The sequence below is a fragment of the Lynx canadensis genome, chromosome D4, assembly GCF_007474595.2.
Source record: "Lynx canadensis isolate LIC74 chromosome D4, mLynCan4.pri.v2, whole genome shotgun sequence".
NCBI lineage: Eukaryota > Metazoa > Chordata > Mammalia > Carnivora > Felidae > Lynx > Lynx canadensis.
In genome coordinates, this window is record NC_044315.2 from 30246035 (window position 1) to 30261610 (window position 15576).

The 15576-nt window shown below is 40.4% G+C and overlaps 1 protein-coding gene and 1 pseudogene across 3 annotated transcripts in view; one reads left to right on the top strand and one right to left on the bottom strand.

The window, feature by feature from the left end:
• The first annotated feature begins 7927 nt into the window (after positions 1–7927).
• Positions 7928–10422, top strand: LOC115499072 (annotated as a pseudogene).
• A 3271-nt stretch (positions 10423–13693) lies between these two features.
• SLC35D2 (solute carrier family 35 member D2) overlaps positions 13694–15576 on the bottom strand; it is a 63047-nt gene continuing 61164 nt past the window's right edge. For all 3 annotated transcript variants that reach the window (XM_030293582.1, XM_030293586.1, XM_030293588.1), the window contains 2 exons: positions 15016–15098; positions 13694–14384 (listed from right to left, as the gene is read on the bottom strand). In XM_030293582.1, the coding sequence (XP_030149442.1) occupies positions 14282–14384; positions 15016–15098 (186 nt within the window). In that variant the 3' untranslated portion in view covers positions 13694–14281. The remainder of the gene's footprint in view (positions 14385–15015; positions 15099–15576) is intronic.

Here is a 15576-nt window from a genome sequence, read left to right on the forward strand (position 1 = left end):
TTCTTCCCCTTCTTTCAGTGTTGCAAATCTAGGAACCAAATTCAAAGTGGCATTTCTGGACTTTCCTGAAACTCTCTGTGCTGTTCTAACAAACAATATCACTGTTATATAGGTGATATAAGGCTGACACATACTGCCCAGGGAAGAAGTACATTTAATGTTTTGATTTCTTCCTTTCTTTTAACAAAAACTTGTTGTTCCCATCCATTTCTGCTAGGGCAGAAATAAAGCCCACTTGGGGAGGAGACCATTTTGTTTGACTGCACTTTAGCCTGGTGCCTGGTCAGGATGTCCCATTGAGTACAGCATAGCCATGGTGGAAATGCACAGTGTGTGTAGGCCTAGGCTTGCACGAACAAGGTGCTCCAGCCTCCACATTGGCTCTCATAAGATTTTCAACCATGGCCAGGTCTTCTTAGTGCAGAATGATTGCAAATTTGATAAAACTTCACTGGATCACATGGTTAGTAGAGCCCTAAGTTAAGAGGTGAGTCTGAATTGAAGAAATACTTTTTGCCTAATAGAGATTACATTTATTATTAAACAGATTGTGAAATCAGTACCCTTTGTGGGATCAGCCTCCTTTCTCCCAGATACCCAGGCTGGAAAAATTAGAGTGCTTGGGAAATTTCTCTCTTTCCTTTATGCCCTAGATAGAAGCAGTCACCAAATCCAATCTTAGAACCAATCTCTCCCAGTGATTCTTTCCTTTCCATGCCCTGCCATCTCCATGGTGCAGCTCATGGTCTACAAGGCAGCTGGGAGGAAGCCATAGGCTCTGGGAAAGACATTCTAGATGTGCATTTTGGCTCTGTCATGTGAGTTGGACAAGCTCAACTTTCTGTCTCTCAAGTCATTCTTATAAAATTGATTGATAATACTTCTTACTTTGGAGAGTTATTGCGAAGTTTAAATGAAATAATTACATTATAGAAGTGCAGGTGACTAAACAGTGTAGTCCCAACTGTTCATTTAGACATGACAATTAGTAGAAAAGAAATTATAAGGTTATATACCAAAATGTTAACAATGTTTTTCTAGTGAGATGGTGGATTTAAGGGCTTGTTTTTTCAACTTGCATCTTTGGGCTTTTTTATACTTTTTAAATCTCCACAATTAAATCTCCACAGAGAACATGTACTACTTTTATAACTAAAAATCATAAATTTGAATTAAAATTCCACCAAACCTTTAAGAACTAGCTGAGTTGATACTTCCTTTATTAAAACTTTCCAGATCTTCCCATTGGGAGAGATCCTTCTCTGAGCAAGTTACTGAATCACTGAGACATAGCTTGCTCAGCCACAAAATAGGGACTAAAACCTTTAAATGAAAAATATATATACACTATTATGTATATAAAATATACATATATATTATACATAAATATATATATAGATTATATATAGATTATATATTACATAGATTTTCAATATATATTTTCTCTATATATATTTTTAAATGTCTGGGCTATAAGAAGTACTTAATAAATGCACTTTTCTTTTTCTGAAAACCAGAAACAAACAAGCAAACAAAAACAAAAAAAAAAACTATATGAATGTGTTCCAGTAAAATGTAATTTACAAAAACAGTCAGTGGGCCAGATTTGGACTACAGGCCATAGTTTGCCAACTCCTGTCCTAAAGATTTGATAAGATTTGGGGTTCAATTTTTCAGTAAGACTTCTTCATATTCAGTGTTGTGTGTTTCTAGAGGAGATATGTGATGTCCAGTTGTCTCTTTTTCTGACACTAGCAGTCACTGATGATCAATGCCTAGATCCAGTCTTTTTCTTTTTTTTAAGTTTATTTATTTTGAGAGAGAGACAGCACAAGTTGGGGAGGGGCAGAGAAAGAGAGGGAGACAGAGAATCCCAAGCAGGTTCCACACTGTCAGCACAGAGACCTGTGTGGGGTTTGAACCCCTGAAACCATGAGATCATTACCTGAGCTGGAACCAAGAGTCAATGCTTAACTGACTGAGTTACCCAGGCACACCTAGGACCAATCTTTAATTACGAATTGCAAAATGGTGATATTCTAATTCTATCATTTTTCTTCCATTGTTCTAAAAAAAAAAAGAAACTGAGCTACAGGACTACACTGAACACTGAAGTATAGTTAACACAGAAAAGGTGAAGTAAATGTTTGATTCTTTCTCTTTATTTACTGATTTTAAAGTAATGAATTGGTTCCCTGGTATCCTCCAAGGTGGACCAAAGACCTGGTTGGTTATTTTTTGTGGTTTTTCTGTTTTTTGGGTTTTTTAAAATTTGTTTCAATTCTTTGTAGTTATTATTCTTATCAGTGCTCAAAGTGGCCCAACTTTGGCCAGGGGGGCCTCTTCACATTCACTCCTAGGTTCTTTAGGCAAGATTGACAAGACCCCAGAAGTCTTTGCTAGTGTCCATGTTTTTCTAGAATGACATCTTGTCTAGTTCCTGCTTCAGACAAGCAATGTGTTTTTTCTCAAAGGAGCCTGATCTTTTAGTGGAAAATGAGTATTCATCATTACTAAATTTGTCATTATTTCTAATCCTTCTAGGGCAAAACTGGGAAAATTTTTTAAGCAAATATACTTCATGAGTCATTCAGAGTTAGGATTATATGAGTTTTACTTAATATCTTTGATTTTATATTTGGATTATTTTCATCTGACACTGAAAATCTTGATTCTTTATGTATTGGCTTTCTTCTCTTGGATGTAAATATACTTGTTTCTTTTGTTTTCATTTTTTCAGAGATTGGATCTTTTTTAATTCTTTATGGTTTAACTTTATAAATGTGTAAAACATTTACATGGCTTCAAAGACAAATTTACAAAAGTAATTACATTTGGGAAAGTCTTGAGTCTATCCTTTTTTAAAATTGAAATATAGTTTACATACAATGTCATATTAATTTCAGGTGTACAATATAGTAATTTGACAATTTTATACATTATTCTTAATTTTTTTTTTTTTCAACGTTTTTTATTTTTGGGACAGAGAGAGACAGAGCATGAACGGGGGAGGGGCAGAGAGAGAGGGAGACACAGAATCGGAAACAGGCTCCAGGCTCCGAGCCATCAGCCCAGAGCCTGACGCGGGCTCGAACTCACGGACCGCGAGATCGTGACCTGGCTGAAGTCGGACGCTTAACCGACTGCGCCACCCAGGCGCCCCCTTTTTTTTTTTTTTAATTTTTTTTTTTTTTTGACAATTTTATACATTATTCTTGCTCACCATGGTACGTGCAGTTACCATCTGTTGCCATATAAAGTTACACAATATTTTGGGGTGCCTTGGTGGCTCAGCCGGTTAAGTATCCACCTTTTGGTTTTGGTTCATTTCATGATCTCACAGTCCGTGGGATCAAGCCCCACCTCAGGCTCTGCACTTGCAGTGTGGAGCCTGCTTGCGATTCTCTGTCTCCTTCTCTTTCTGCCCCTCACCCACTCACACAGCCTCTGTCTCTCTCAAAATAAATAGACTTAAAAACATTTTTTAAATTTTTTTTCAAAAAGAAGTTATCACAATATTATTGACTATATACCTTATTCTTCTGGATCACACATATCCTGAGCAAGTAAACGCCTTTTGGGATCCCAGTTTTATGGAGAGATGTTCTTATACCAGACTCTTCTTGAGTCAGTTTTTGTCCCCACACAATCAAAACTGACACTCAAAGTCACTCCATTTAACTAATGTGGTTTCAGTGCTCAATATACTTCTCTAGACTGAAGCTACTCCCACAGTGGAATATTTTGCTGTCTTGGTAGCTTTTGATGTTTTTAATAAGATTTTTAAGAATATATCTTCCTATACCCACAAAAAACAAGACTGAAAATCAGGCATTTTGTTGAACAAAAGAAACCAGACATCAAAAAGTACTGCACTAGTTATCTATTTTGTAGGAAAATTAAGCCAAAACTTAGGGCCTTACAACATTACTTATTATCTCATGATTTTTGTGGGTTAGGAATCCAAGCATGGGTTGGCTGGGTGTCTCTGGCTCAAGGTCTTTCACAGGCTGCAATCAAAGTACAGCCATGACTGCAGTCATATCAAGGCTCAGCTCAGAAAAAATGCATTCCAAGTTCACTCATTTTTGTTGCCTGGATTAAGTACATGCACACACACACACACACACACACACACACACACACACACACAGCTGTTCCTTGGCAGGTGGGCCTCTCCATAAAGCAGCTCACAAAATGGCAGTTTGCTTCACCAGGTCAGGCAAGTGAGTAGAGTCAGAGAGAGAAAGATAGAAGCCATACTCTTTTATGATCTAGTCTTGGAAGGAACATCACATCACTTTTTTTGTATTCTGTGCATGAGAAGCAAGCCCACATTCCAGCCACATTCAAAGGGAGATTACGCAAAGATGTAAATATAATGAGGTAGGGATCATTGAGATCCACTTTGGAAGCTATCTACCACATGTACATACTATAATTATGCCATTTATAAGAAGTTCAAGAACAGACAAATCTAATCTTCAGGAAATTATTTAGAACACTGCTTTCTTAGTAGAAGTGCAGGATTGACTGGTTAGGGTCATAAGGAACTTTTCTAGGTTGATGAAGATGTTCTATATTTTGTTAAGTGTATGTGTTTCATGGAGTATGCTATTATTAAAACTCATTGTACTGTACACTTAAGGACTGTGTAATTACTGCATGTAAATTATACTTCAATTTTAAACAAATGTTATCCTACAATTAATGGGCAGAGGAAAGATGGGGGTGGATAACTTAGCCTTCCATATTACCAGATATGGAAGCTGCAGCTCACTTCTGTACTTGATTTTGAACCAAAGTTCTCACCTTTACTTCACAATATTAAAAAATATATTCCAAGGTGCCTGGATGGCTCAGTCAGTTAAGTGTCCAACTTCGGCTCAGGTCATGATCTATTTGTTTGTGAGTTTGAGCCCGTGTTGGGCTCTGTGCATCCCATGATTTATTTATTTTATAGCTGGAACTTTGTACCTTTTGACCTCCTTCACCCACCGCCACCCCACCCCTCTAGCAACCACCAATCTGTTCTCTATAAATAAATTATTTTTAATATTTATTTATTTATTTTTGAGAGAGAGAGAGAGAGTGGCGGAGGGGCAGAGAGAGAGGGAGACAGAGAATCTGAAGGAGGTTCTGCACTGTCAGCACAGAGCCCAATGCTGGGCTTGAACTTACAAACTCCACAAACCTCACAAACAGCGAAATTATGACCTGAGCCAAAGTCAGATGCTTAACTGACTGAGCCACACAGGTGCACCTATAAATAAATTATCTTTTAATGTTTATTTATTTATTTTTAGAGAGAGAGAGAGCGAGAGAGCACATGCACAAGCTGGGGAAGGGAAGAGAGAGGGAGAGAGAGAATCCCAAGCAGGCTCCACACACAGCACAGAGCCCAGTGTGGGGCCCAGGTCCCACGACTGCAAGATCTTGCATGACCTGAGCCAAAATCATGAGTCTGACACCCAACTGAGCCAATAAATACATTGTTTTTAAAGCACAATAATTAGTAACAGAAAAATTTCCCTGCCATACATATCTAGCAACTCCGCCTGGGTTAGACACAGATAGTTTGAAAATGGGCCTCTGGAACTAGGATCAAAAACTCAAATGCCTAAGGCCTGGCCCAGATAGGAGCCCAAAGGAGGTTCCAGGTTCAGGACATAATGTCGAGGCCAAAAGTCAAAGAACACCTTGAGGTAAAAGACATAAACAGAAAATTAAATACAGAGGAAATACAATGAGTGTGCAATTGTGTGGGGTAATATTTAACCTCCTACATCATTAGAAATGCAAATTAAGTGAATAAAATACTACATTTATGTAAATTATTAAGTAGAACTTGAAGCTGTGGCTCAGAACTTATGAGGATGCAGCAAAACTGAACTTTTCCCTCATGTCCTAGTGGTGGTAGATTAACTGGCAAATGTTTTTGACATGCACTATAAACAAAGCAGGTCTGGGGCACCTGGGTGGCTATCGGTTAAGTGTCTGACTTCAGCTCAGGTCATGATCTTGCGGTTCCTGGGTTTGAGCCCTGCGGTGGGCTCTGTGCTTCAGACTCGGCATCTACCTCTCTCTCTGCCCCTCCCCTGCTTGCACTCTGTCTCTCTCTCTCTCAAAAATAAATAAACATTAAAAATATATTTTTTAAATAAACAAAGCAGCTTAGTGGTTGTCTAGGGCTAGAGCTATGATTAGAAATTGACTGGAAATGGGATGAAGGCTCTTTCTGGGCTGATGATGGATACATTCTCAAATTATTTGGTGATGGGTGCACAGCTCTATATATTGACCAACAAATCAGTAAACACTTGCAATTGGTAAATTTTTTGGTATTTAAATAATACCTCAATAAATCTGTGTTTTAACATTGACAGAGCTAGGGTGTAAATCCAGGCCATCTGATTCCAGAAGCCACCCTCACACAACTAGTGCCTTCCTATACAACCATAACAAGAGAAAAATATCGCAGTTGGAAAATGCAAGTCATCTAGATGTCAGCAATTTCCTCAATTGGTTTCCTAAATAAAATGCACGGTACTGGACCATTCCATTCAAAACTACATACATGGTAACACTATCCGCTCCCTGCTCTTCAAGCCAATACCATGCCAATACCTCAAGTCTGAGACAGGAATGCATGAACAACTCAGTCTAGAAGAGTTGCCCAAAAGGGAAGTCCCCAATCCCCTGGGGAGTTCTGAAAAAAGAAATTACCTCCCTCAAGTAATTTTCAGTATCCCTAAAAAGCCAATTGCACAATAACATTCCATCACAAAGCTGTAAGGGCTAAGAGAGAGCATAGAGTAGAGTCTACCAAACGTGGAACTTCCATTATTCTCTCCATGGAGTCAGGACACATGACTTTCCTAGCATCAGTGTGTGATAATATGCATGGAGTATTGCCAAACCAAACCTCAATGTTCAGAGTTTTACTGGGGCTTCATTACATAGACATGATTGATTGCCCATATGGCTGATGTCAGTCCCCACCCTAAACCACATTATTGGTCTTCCTGGTGTGGCCAGCCCCCATCCTAAATCATACTGTCAGACTATCCAGTATGACCCAGAGACACGAGGCAAACAATAACATTTTTATCAGGCATAATATTCCAAGGGCATAGAATTACCTAGAATCCAATGGCAAAGGCCAGACATCTTTTTGTGTAAGGTCAAAGTCTTTACTGCACAGACTGCCTCTTCTGGGCACACTGTCTGAGCCACTACTCTGAATGCTGGGCAAGGTGGTAGCCTCTGGTCTTGTCTGCTTGCCTCTCCCTACATCAAACCTCTGCCCTATGATCAAGTTGGGGCAGGGTGATTGGGAACCCAATATTCTTGGCTTCCACACCTGGGTCGATCCTCCATCCTATGGGTGAGGAGTAGTAAAGGGAGGCCCTTTCCATCTGCTGAACTCACCAGGAATTGCACCTCTTCTACTTGGAGAAGAGGAGAAACAATGGCGGCCTCCCCTCCTTGTCAGATATAGTAACCCTTGATTGGGAGCAGAGAAGAGAGGGAGCCCCATCTTCTTAGCCACACCTACCTGGGATGGAGCTTCCATCAAGCTGAGCTGAGGAAAGGGAAAGGGAGAAAGTGTCAAGGCTCAAATGCCACATTCTCAGTGTTCTTGCCAAGTTTATTGGGCTTTCTTGAATCAATGTTTCCTCATTTGCTACATGCCCTTAGGATAGTTTCCAGAGACCTTAAATGGTTGTTTTTTACAGTTTTCTCTAGTTTTGTGTGTTTCACTGAAGAGTGGGTCCACAAAGCTCCTCACACTGCTGCTCCACCTTTACATAGACCTTTAACCTTATACTCCAGGTAAGTAGTCACAGGATTTGAAGAACAAGGTTCTGTACTGTGACACAATTGAGGATCCACATTTCTGTTCTGATGTTCGAATGAGGAGGATATGGCAGTGAAGCCTAGCTGCCCTATTCCCATTGTCGGTCCCTCTCTGCTTCTCTCTCCTGCTCTCACGCTGGCCCTCCAGTTGCAGACAACTGACCACCACTGGCTGAAGGATGACCCCCTCCCACCAGCTGGCAGATACAAGGTACCTCTCCTAGGTACCTCTACACCCATTTGGACAACAAACCTCCACTGGTAGAAAGGCCAACAATGTAACAATTTCCTGAGAAAACGTAATCTGGAAATTTCTCTTTCCCTCTTTGGCAGGGAATCCTTCCTTTTTCTCAGTGCCATGGACCACAGCAGTAGCTTAGGGATGGTTACAGCCTCCTCCCCTAAATAATGGCTTTAAATGCCTAGAATAAAATACATAAAATTATAAAGGAAACCAATTTCCAAAAAAAAGTTACGTTTTCTAAATATGATGTACTAAAAATATGCTTCTTTATGAACGTATTAAACATCAAGAATGAGTGGAAGGTCTGATAACTTAGAATCCTCAGCAGGGCATAAATGATTTTTCTGCAGAAACTGTAAGGTGATCTGAAAATATCTCCACTTCCACTGGTAACAAAATCAGAAATACAGCTAATACTACATTGTTTTGTCTACATTTTCAAATGAAAAATGCTACATTTTGGTTAGGGAGCATCAGGATGTATTCTTTCCCTATCCACATTCACCAGCCCCCTAAATCCTGTGAATCCCTGTCTGAGAACCACCAGTACTAAAAGTATGGCCTGGACCAATAGCCTGGGATGGTGCTTCTCAAATCACCTGGGTCAAAATGCAGATTGTTTGTGTGCACCCCGACATTCCGAATTTCTCACAAGTCCCCAGGTAACGCGGATGTTCTGGTCCAGGCTGTGGAGAAAAGGCTCAGAGGTTTATCACAGGGGGAGTAGAGGTAAGAGTCAGAAGGCACACAGACAGTATTTCCTGACCCTGACCATCTGCAAGGATGCCTTGGGGTTTCCTGGCTTCATCCCAAGGGGCATGCTTTCTTTTTTCCATGTATTTCAGTATCTTATGACAGAAAAGAAACAGAGATTCTGAACTGCTGGGCACTCTCAGCTTCATGAAAGGTGCCACGGAGCAGCAAGTACCGGTCACCTAGGCTGTTGACCCTCACCAAGTCCCAGCACCCAAAATTGATGCACGAGCACACGCATCCATTCACAGAAAGCAACAATGATTCACAAGGCCAAGTCACCAAGACTTTCAAGTTGAAGTGGTCTTCCACCTTCGTCCTCATCTGATAAATTCCTAGCCATCCTCCCAATACACCTTCTCTGTAGAGCAACACTCTCTCCAGAGTTCTTCCCCACCACAAATAGAAATAAGAACGGTAACAATAATAACCACAACAGTAACACATTTTATTGGTCACTAGGGGCCAAGTAATGCCAAAACACTCTACAGGTGTTATCTCATTGAATTCTAGAATAACCCTTAGAGGAAGTGCTGTCTTCATCTGGTGGATCGGAATGGCTGTGGGTTGAGGGGAAACAAAGGCCTGTGGCCTCTAGCTCGGTGCCTTGCATACCTGCTCTGTGCTGGCACTTACTGCACCCAGCTGGTCACCACCCATGCGCTTCTGTCCTGCATAAGCTTTTGCACACTGGCAAACTGAGAAGTTATCTTCTGGAACACATGACAGATTATATTAATGCTTACAGCCACATCACGTCTGGGTGTGAGAGGATGACACATATCAGATAGACAAGGGTGCTCAGACATTCGTGAGGATCTGCTCAGAAGCAACTCAGCAACTTAAGACACAAGCCCACAAGGAGATACGTTTCCAGCAAGCACAGGAGTGCTGTTTCAGTGTGTTGCACCACGGAGCCTGCTTGGGATTCTCTTTCTCTCTCTGCCCCTCCCCAACTGCTCTTACATGCTCTCTCAAAAATAAATAAATAAACTTAGAAAAAAAAAGACTATGTAAACTTTACTCAGAACAAAGAGCCACTAGAGTTAAACGAGCAGTGATGAGAAAAGATCATGTAAGTTGGAACCAGAACCAAATACAAAGACAAGAGAATTTACGTCTTCTGAGAAAGTTTCACAGAATCCTTCAAAAGACTATGGAAAAAAAAAACCTGTCACTGAGGAATACCCAAAATAGACTCCGAACAAAGCACAACCTGAATTGAGCATGTGGGGAGATGGCAAAGGGGAAGATGAATTATCCCCAGAAGAAATACAAATGTTTGAACAAGAAAATCAATGCCTCATTGGTGAAGAGAACAGCCTGTTTGATGAACTGGGGTAAATCAAAGGAATAGTGGTTGAAATTTCGAGTCTCTAAGAGATAGTCACAGACAAGGGTTTACAACAAGAAGCCGAAACTGAAGGCATTCACCAATGGGTTACAGAAGTAACTGAGGATATCAAGAGCAGCCCTTAAGAAAAATGCTGGCTTCGAGTGTGGGTGCTCTTCTTCTGGTGATGTGCTCCTTCTCCTTGCTCTAACTTGATATGCACCCACCATAGTCTAGGCAACTGCTATGGTGGGTGCTGCCCCATTACTCCTGGCACGCGGTATGCTGTCCTGGGTCTCCAACATCAGAGTGTGGCTTGTGACCAGATGTTATCCCAGAGCCACTGGGGGGAGGGAGGCTGAGATAAACATGTACTCTCAAAGAAGGTACACCAAAACCTGTGGTTTTAAGCTTATTTTGTAGCTGAAAAACAATGAACACAAATTGAAAAGAAAGGAGAAAATTAAGTGCAAATGATTGTGAAAAAAAAAGTAACTAAAGACTATGAAATTATGGACATTTGTACCTTCACTATTTTCCTGAGCGCACATAAAAATATATATAGAACACTTCTCTAAACTAGGTTCTATTCTCTAAGAAAACTCAGCTGTCCAAAACTCTAGTGCCTCTGTATTTGAGATACATTTAATATGCAGGAAAAATATTAAAAGAGAAGGAAAAAGTCTAACTTAACAAATGGTGTCACTGTTATTTGCAGTACAACAGCTAGGAGTAAGCAAAATATCAAAGATATTAAGTTTATTTTCTTTGTCCCACCCAGAGCGGCTTGTAATTTACAACTTCTTTAGTAAGAAAAGAGAAGTCTGAAGATCTGGGGCATTAGGCTGCATTTCCCCTTTAACCTCCTTGAGGCTAATGAATCCCTTTTGCACCACCTCTCTGCCACCCAGCTTCCTCAGCTAATCTTAATTCCAAAGCCAGACTGAGCTCCCACCAACCCCACAGCTGGAGAATCTGGGTCTTTAAAGGTACTGTGGAAATTGCTAATTTCAACCCAGCTACGAGGGCTGCTGAGCTGCTCTGAGGGTGCCCTCTGCTGGCCATGCATGGAAGCAGGAGAAGACGCCTCCATAGGAAGGTAAAAAAAGGGTCATATAAAAAAAAGGCCAAGAAAAGTACTCAGGGTGATTACAGAAGAAAAAAAAAAATTAAATAAGAACACCCAGGAGGTATCCCAACTATGAAAACAAAGGATTAATCATTTTAAGAGTAGAAAAACACAAAATCATCTTCCTTTAAGAATTCTGAGAATGAAAATCAAAAAAAAACATTTTGGAAGAAAGCAAAAACTTGCTACTTTTGGTCTTGTCACTGAAAACATGAGTTGATGTTTACAGTTGATGTTTTCAAATCTTAGCATTTTTGGCCTCTGGGTTTCAGAACTGGTGTTCATGACACAAGAAAGTGTTACAACAGCTTGGGAGCCCCAAAGGTCAGACTCTAGGAGCCTTTTAAAAGGAAAAGGGAAACAATAAAGGACTCTTGCAACTCAACAACAACAAAACAACCCAATTCAAAAATGGGCAAAGGGTTTAAATAGATTTTTTTTAGAGAGAATGCCAGTGGGAAAGGGGAAGTGGGAGAGAGAATTCCAAGCAGAGTCTGATGCAGGGCTCAATCCCAAAACCCTGGGATCATGACCTGAGCCAAAGTCAAGAGTTGGAAACTCATCTGACTGAGCCACCCAGGTGCTTCAAATAGACATTTCTCCAAAGATACAAATGGCCAACAGCAACAGAAAAAAACGTTCAATGTCACTAAAAATTAGAGAAATACAAATCAAAACTCTTAGGTAGGAGATAACTACCTCACACCCATCAGAATGGCTACTACAAAATAAATAAATAATAGCAACTGTTTGACAAGACATGGAGAAATTGGAACTTTTGTGTGAATGTAGAATGTTGCAGCAGCTGTAGGAAACAGTAAGGGCACCTAAGCCATGGGGTTTGGAGAGCTCCAGGTTGGTAAACACATCGTGTGGGAGGGTGGTGCACCCAGAGAGGGCATGGATGCACCAAGCCCCTTCCCACACACCTTTTCCTACGTATCTCTTCTTTCTGGCTATTCCAGGGCTGTATCCTTTATAATAAACCCTTAAGAGAGAGTAAGGCACTTCCTCTGGGTTCTGTGAGCCATTCTAGCAAACTGTGAAACCCAAGGAAGGGGGTATGGAAACTCCTGATTCATGGCCAGTTGGTCAGAAGCACAACCTGGGACTTGGGATCAGCATCTGAAGTGGGTGGGGGCAACCTTGTGGGACTGAGCCCTTAACCTGCGGGGTCTGCGCTAGCTCCAGGTAGTTAATGTCAGAATTGAATTGTAGGACACCTAGTTGGTGTCCAGAGAATGGGAGAATTCCTTAATATGAGGTCAACACCCCACACATTTGATGTCAGGAGTGTTGTGTGTACAAAGGAAAGAAATTTTAATATCCAAAAGAATGGAAATCAGGGTCTCAAAGACACATCTGTACTCCCATGTTCATAGCAGAATGATTCATAAATAGCCAAATGTCCATTGCCAGACAAATGGATAAGCAAAATGTGGTATACCCATCCATATGAAGGAATATAATTCAGCCTTAGAAAGGAATTCTAACACATGCTACAACATGGATGAACTTTGGGGACATTAGTTAGCCTAACTAAGGTAAGCCAGGCACAAAAAGACAAGTACTGTGCAATTCCACTTATATATTTAGAGTAGTCATATTCAAGAGACAGAAAGAATGGTGGTTGCCAGGGGCTATGGAGACCTATTGTTTCATGGGTACAGAGTTTCAGTTTTGCAAGATGAAAATGTTCTAGAGATTGGTTGCACAACATGATAAATATACTTAACACTACTAAATGTATACATTTAGAAATAGTTAAGATAACAAATTTTATGTTGTGCGTTTTACAATTAAAACTAAATTTTTTTAATTTTTTTTATGTTTATTCATTTTCTTTGAGAGAGAGAGACAGAGAGTGAGTGGAGGAGGGGCAGAGAGGGAGACAGAATCCGAAGCAGACTCCAGGCTCTGAGCTGTCTCAGCACAGGGCCCGATGCAGGGTTCAAACCCAGGAACTGCGAGATCATGACCTAGGCTGAAGTCAGATGTTTAACCGACTGAGCCACCCAGGTGCCCCATCCCAGCTCATTTTTTGATGGAGATAAAAATAACACTCATCCATTCAGGGCTCCTTCCCACACACCACACATCTGGGAGGTTAGAGGAGCCTGTGAAGAAATGTACCTTTGGTTAAAGTCCAAGTGATCTGAATGTCAAAGCCCCCTGAACTTAGAGAGATGGGAGAGAAATAAGAGCTACTTAAATGTTAACAGGACACGTGGAGTTTTTTTTTTTTTTTCCTGTTGAGTTATTTTACAAGTTTCTTCCAGCATGAGCCTTAAAAGGAAGATCACCCTTGAAGGCACAGTGAATAATTGACTATCTTTCTGCCTATCTCCAATAATGAAACAGTATGAGACATGAGTATAAATTATTTTTTATTTTACTTTGATAACTGGGAAAAGATACCAACATATAAAATGAAATCAGAGCTAACAAATAACTTGGAGCTAACTGGCTAACTTTGTTAAAATAAAGAAAAGTCTGCTTAAACTGAAAAAAAAATGCTCTCACTGGCACTTTGCTTTGGCTGGGACCTTTAAAATTAAGGCCAACGTGCTGATAATAATCACACCATCGACCTTTCCCCTCCTCTTAGCACACAAGGTACTGGCAAACAGCAGCACAGATATTTGGATGGGTCACCAACCGTTCAGTGCTCTGCCTGTGCAAGACCTTTGGAAATAATACCTTTAACCAATGGTTTACTGTGAAAGATTCACTTTCAGATGGTAAAGCTCTGCCCAAATACATTTCTCAGGGCTGATGAGGGCTCGCCGTGCAGCAGCACATGAGGTAGATTCTCTCTGCATTTTGCAGACGTTCCTGTGGTGCTTTAAGCAGGGGGGTAAGTGTTGCCCATGACCAGAACATCGGGATCCACATTCCTACATGTGGGAATGCCGCTGCATGTTCCCAGTTTGCAAGCCAGGCTGCGATTCTGCCCCAGATCCTAACTCTTTAAATCCAGAGGGATGCTTTCTTCGTCCACAGATTGTTTAGGGTTTAACTGGCTGCTCAGAGTTAAAAACGAGTATCTCAAGCCCCCTGCCATGCTGAAAGGAGAAAAAAAAAGTGAGAATAAATAAATCTCATAGGTGGTACCACCAGCAATTCCTGACATCTTTATAAGTATAGCCCGCTTAATTTGAAGGGAATTTTTCTCCTCAAGTTTGTGGATTACTTGATGAGAATCACTCCTCTAGAAATCTTTTGGGGAAGAAAAAAAGTAGATCAAATCTAATACAAAACTTTGGAGAGAAACAAATACTTTATTATTGAATAAACTATGCTATTATCTTAAAACAGCACTCCATGTGTAGGACCCCAAAATGCCTTTCAAAAGTATCTCAGTCACTCCTCCCAATATCCTTAGTGGATGGTGCTCTGACAGAGCAGGACATCAGTGAGGCCCACTTCACAAGAGGAAGAAACATAATTTAGGAGACTTTTTTTGTGAGAAAGACACATGAATTAAGTTTGGATCTCAGCCCCTTGAATTTTCATTACACACGTCCCCATGATCCACGTGAAGGAGCATGTCATTAAAACAGATGAACTGAGTGATTTAAGTAAAATTATCTTAGAAACTGAAATGTCAAAACATCTTACATTCTTTCACTTATAAATCAGACTTTTTAAAACTCATATTTTACTAAAATGAGTTCATTTAGAAATCCCACTTACCAAATATTTAACCCTACAAAGTTTAACACAGAGAAAATGTAGTCTCCACCAACTAACATCCCAATGTAGGCAATGGATACATTCTGCAGAAAGAGAGAGAGGATTAGTCATTTTATTTTACTTTATTAAAGTTTATTTATTTATTTACTTACTTTCTTATTTAGAGGGAGAGAGAGAGAGAGAATGTGAGCAGGGGAGGGGCAGAGAGAGGGAGGGAGAGAATCCCAAGCAGGCTCCATGCTGTCAGCACAGAGCCCACTTGGGGCTTGATCTCATGAACCACAAGATCATGACCTAAGCCAAAAATCAAGAGTTGGACACTTAACTAACCGAGCCACTCAGGTGCCTCGGATCAGTCATTTTAAAAGTGAAGAATTTAAGGGGGAAATACATGTATATGGTAAAATCTGAAACTAAATATTTTATCTTTGCTCAGAGACTTTAACTTTGCTCAGAGACTTGTAAGTACATAGGTGTTCACAGAGTATTGAATGAATAAGTAAAAAACCATTACACATGGCTTTATAAAGAAATAAGGTAAACCATGGCATAATTACAGAA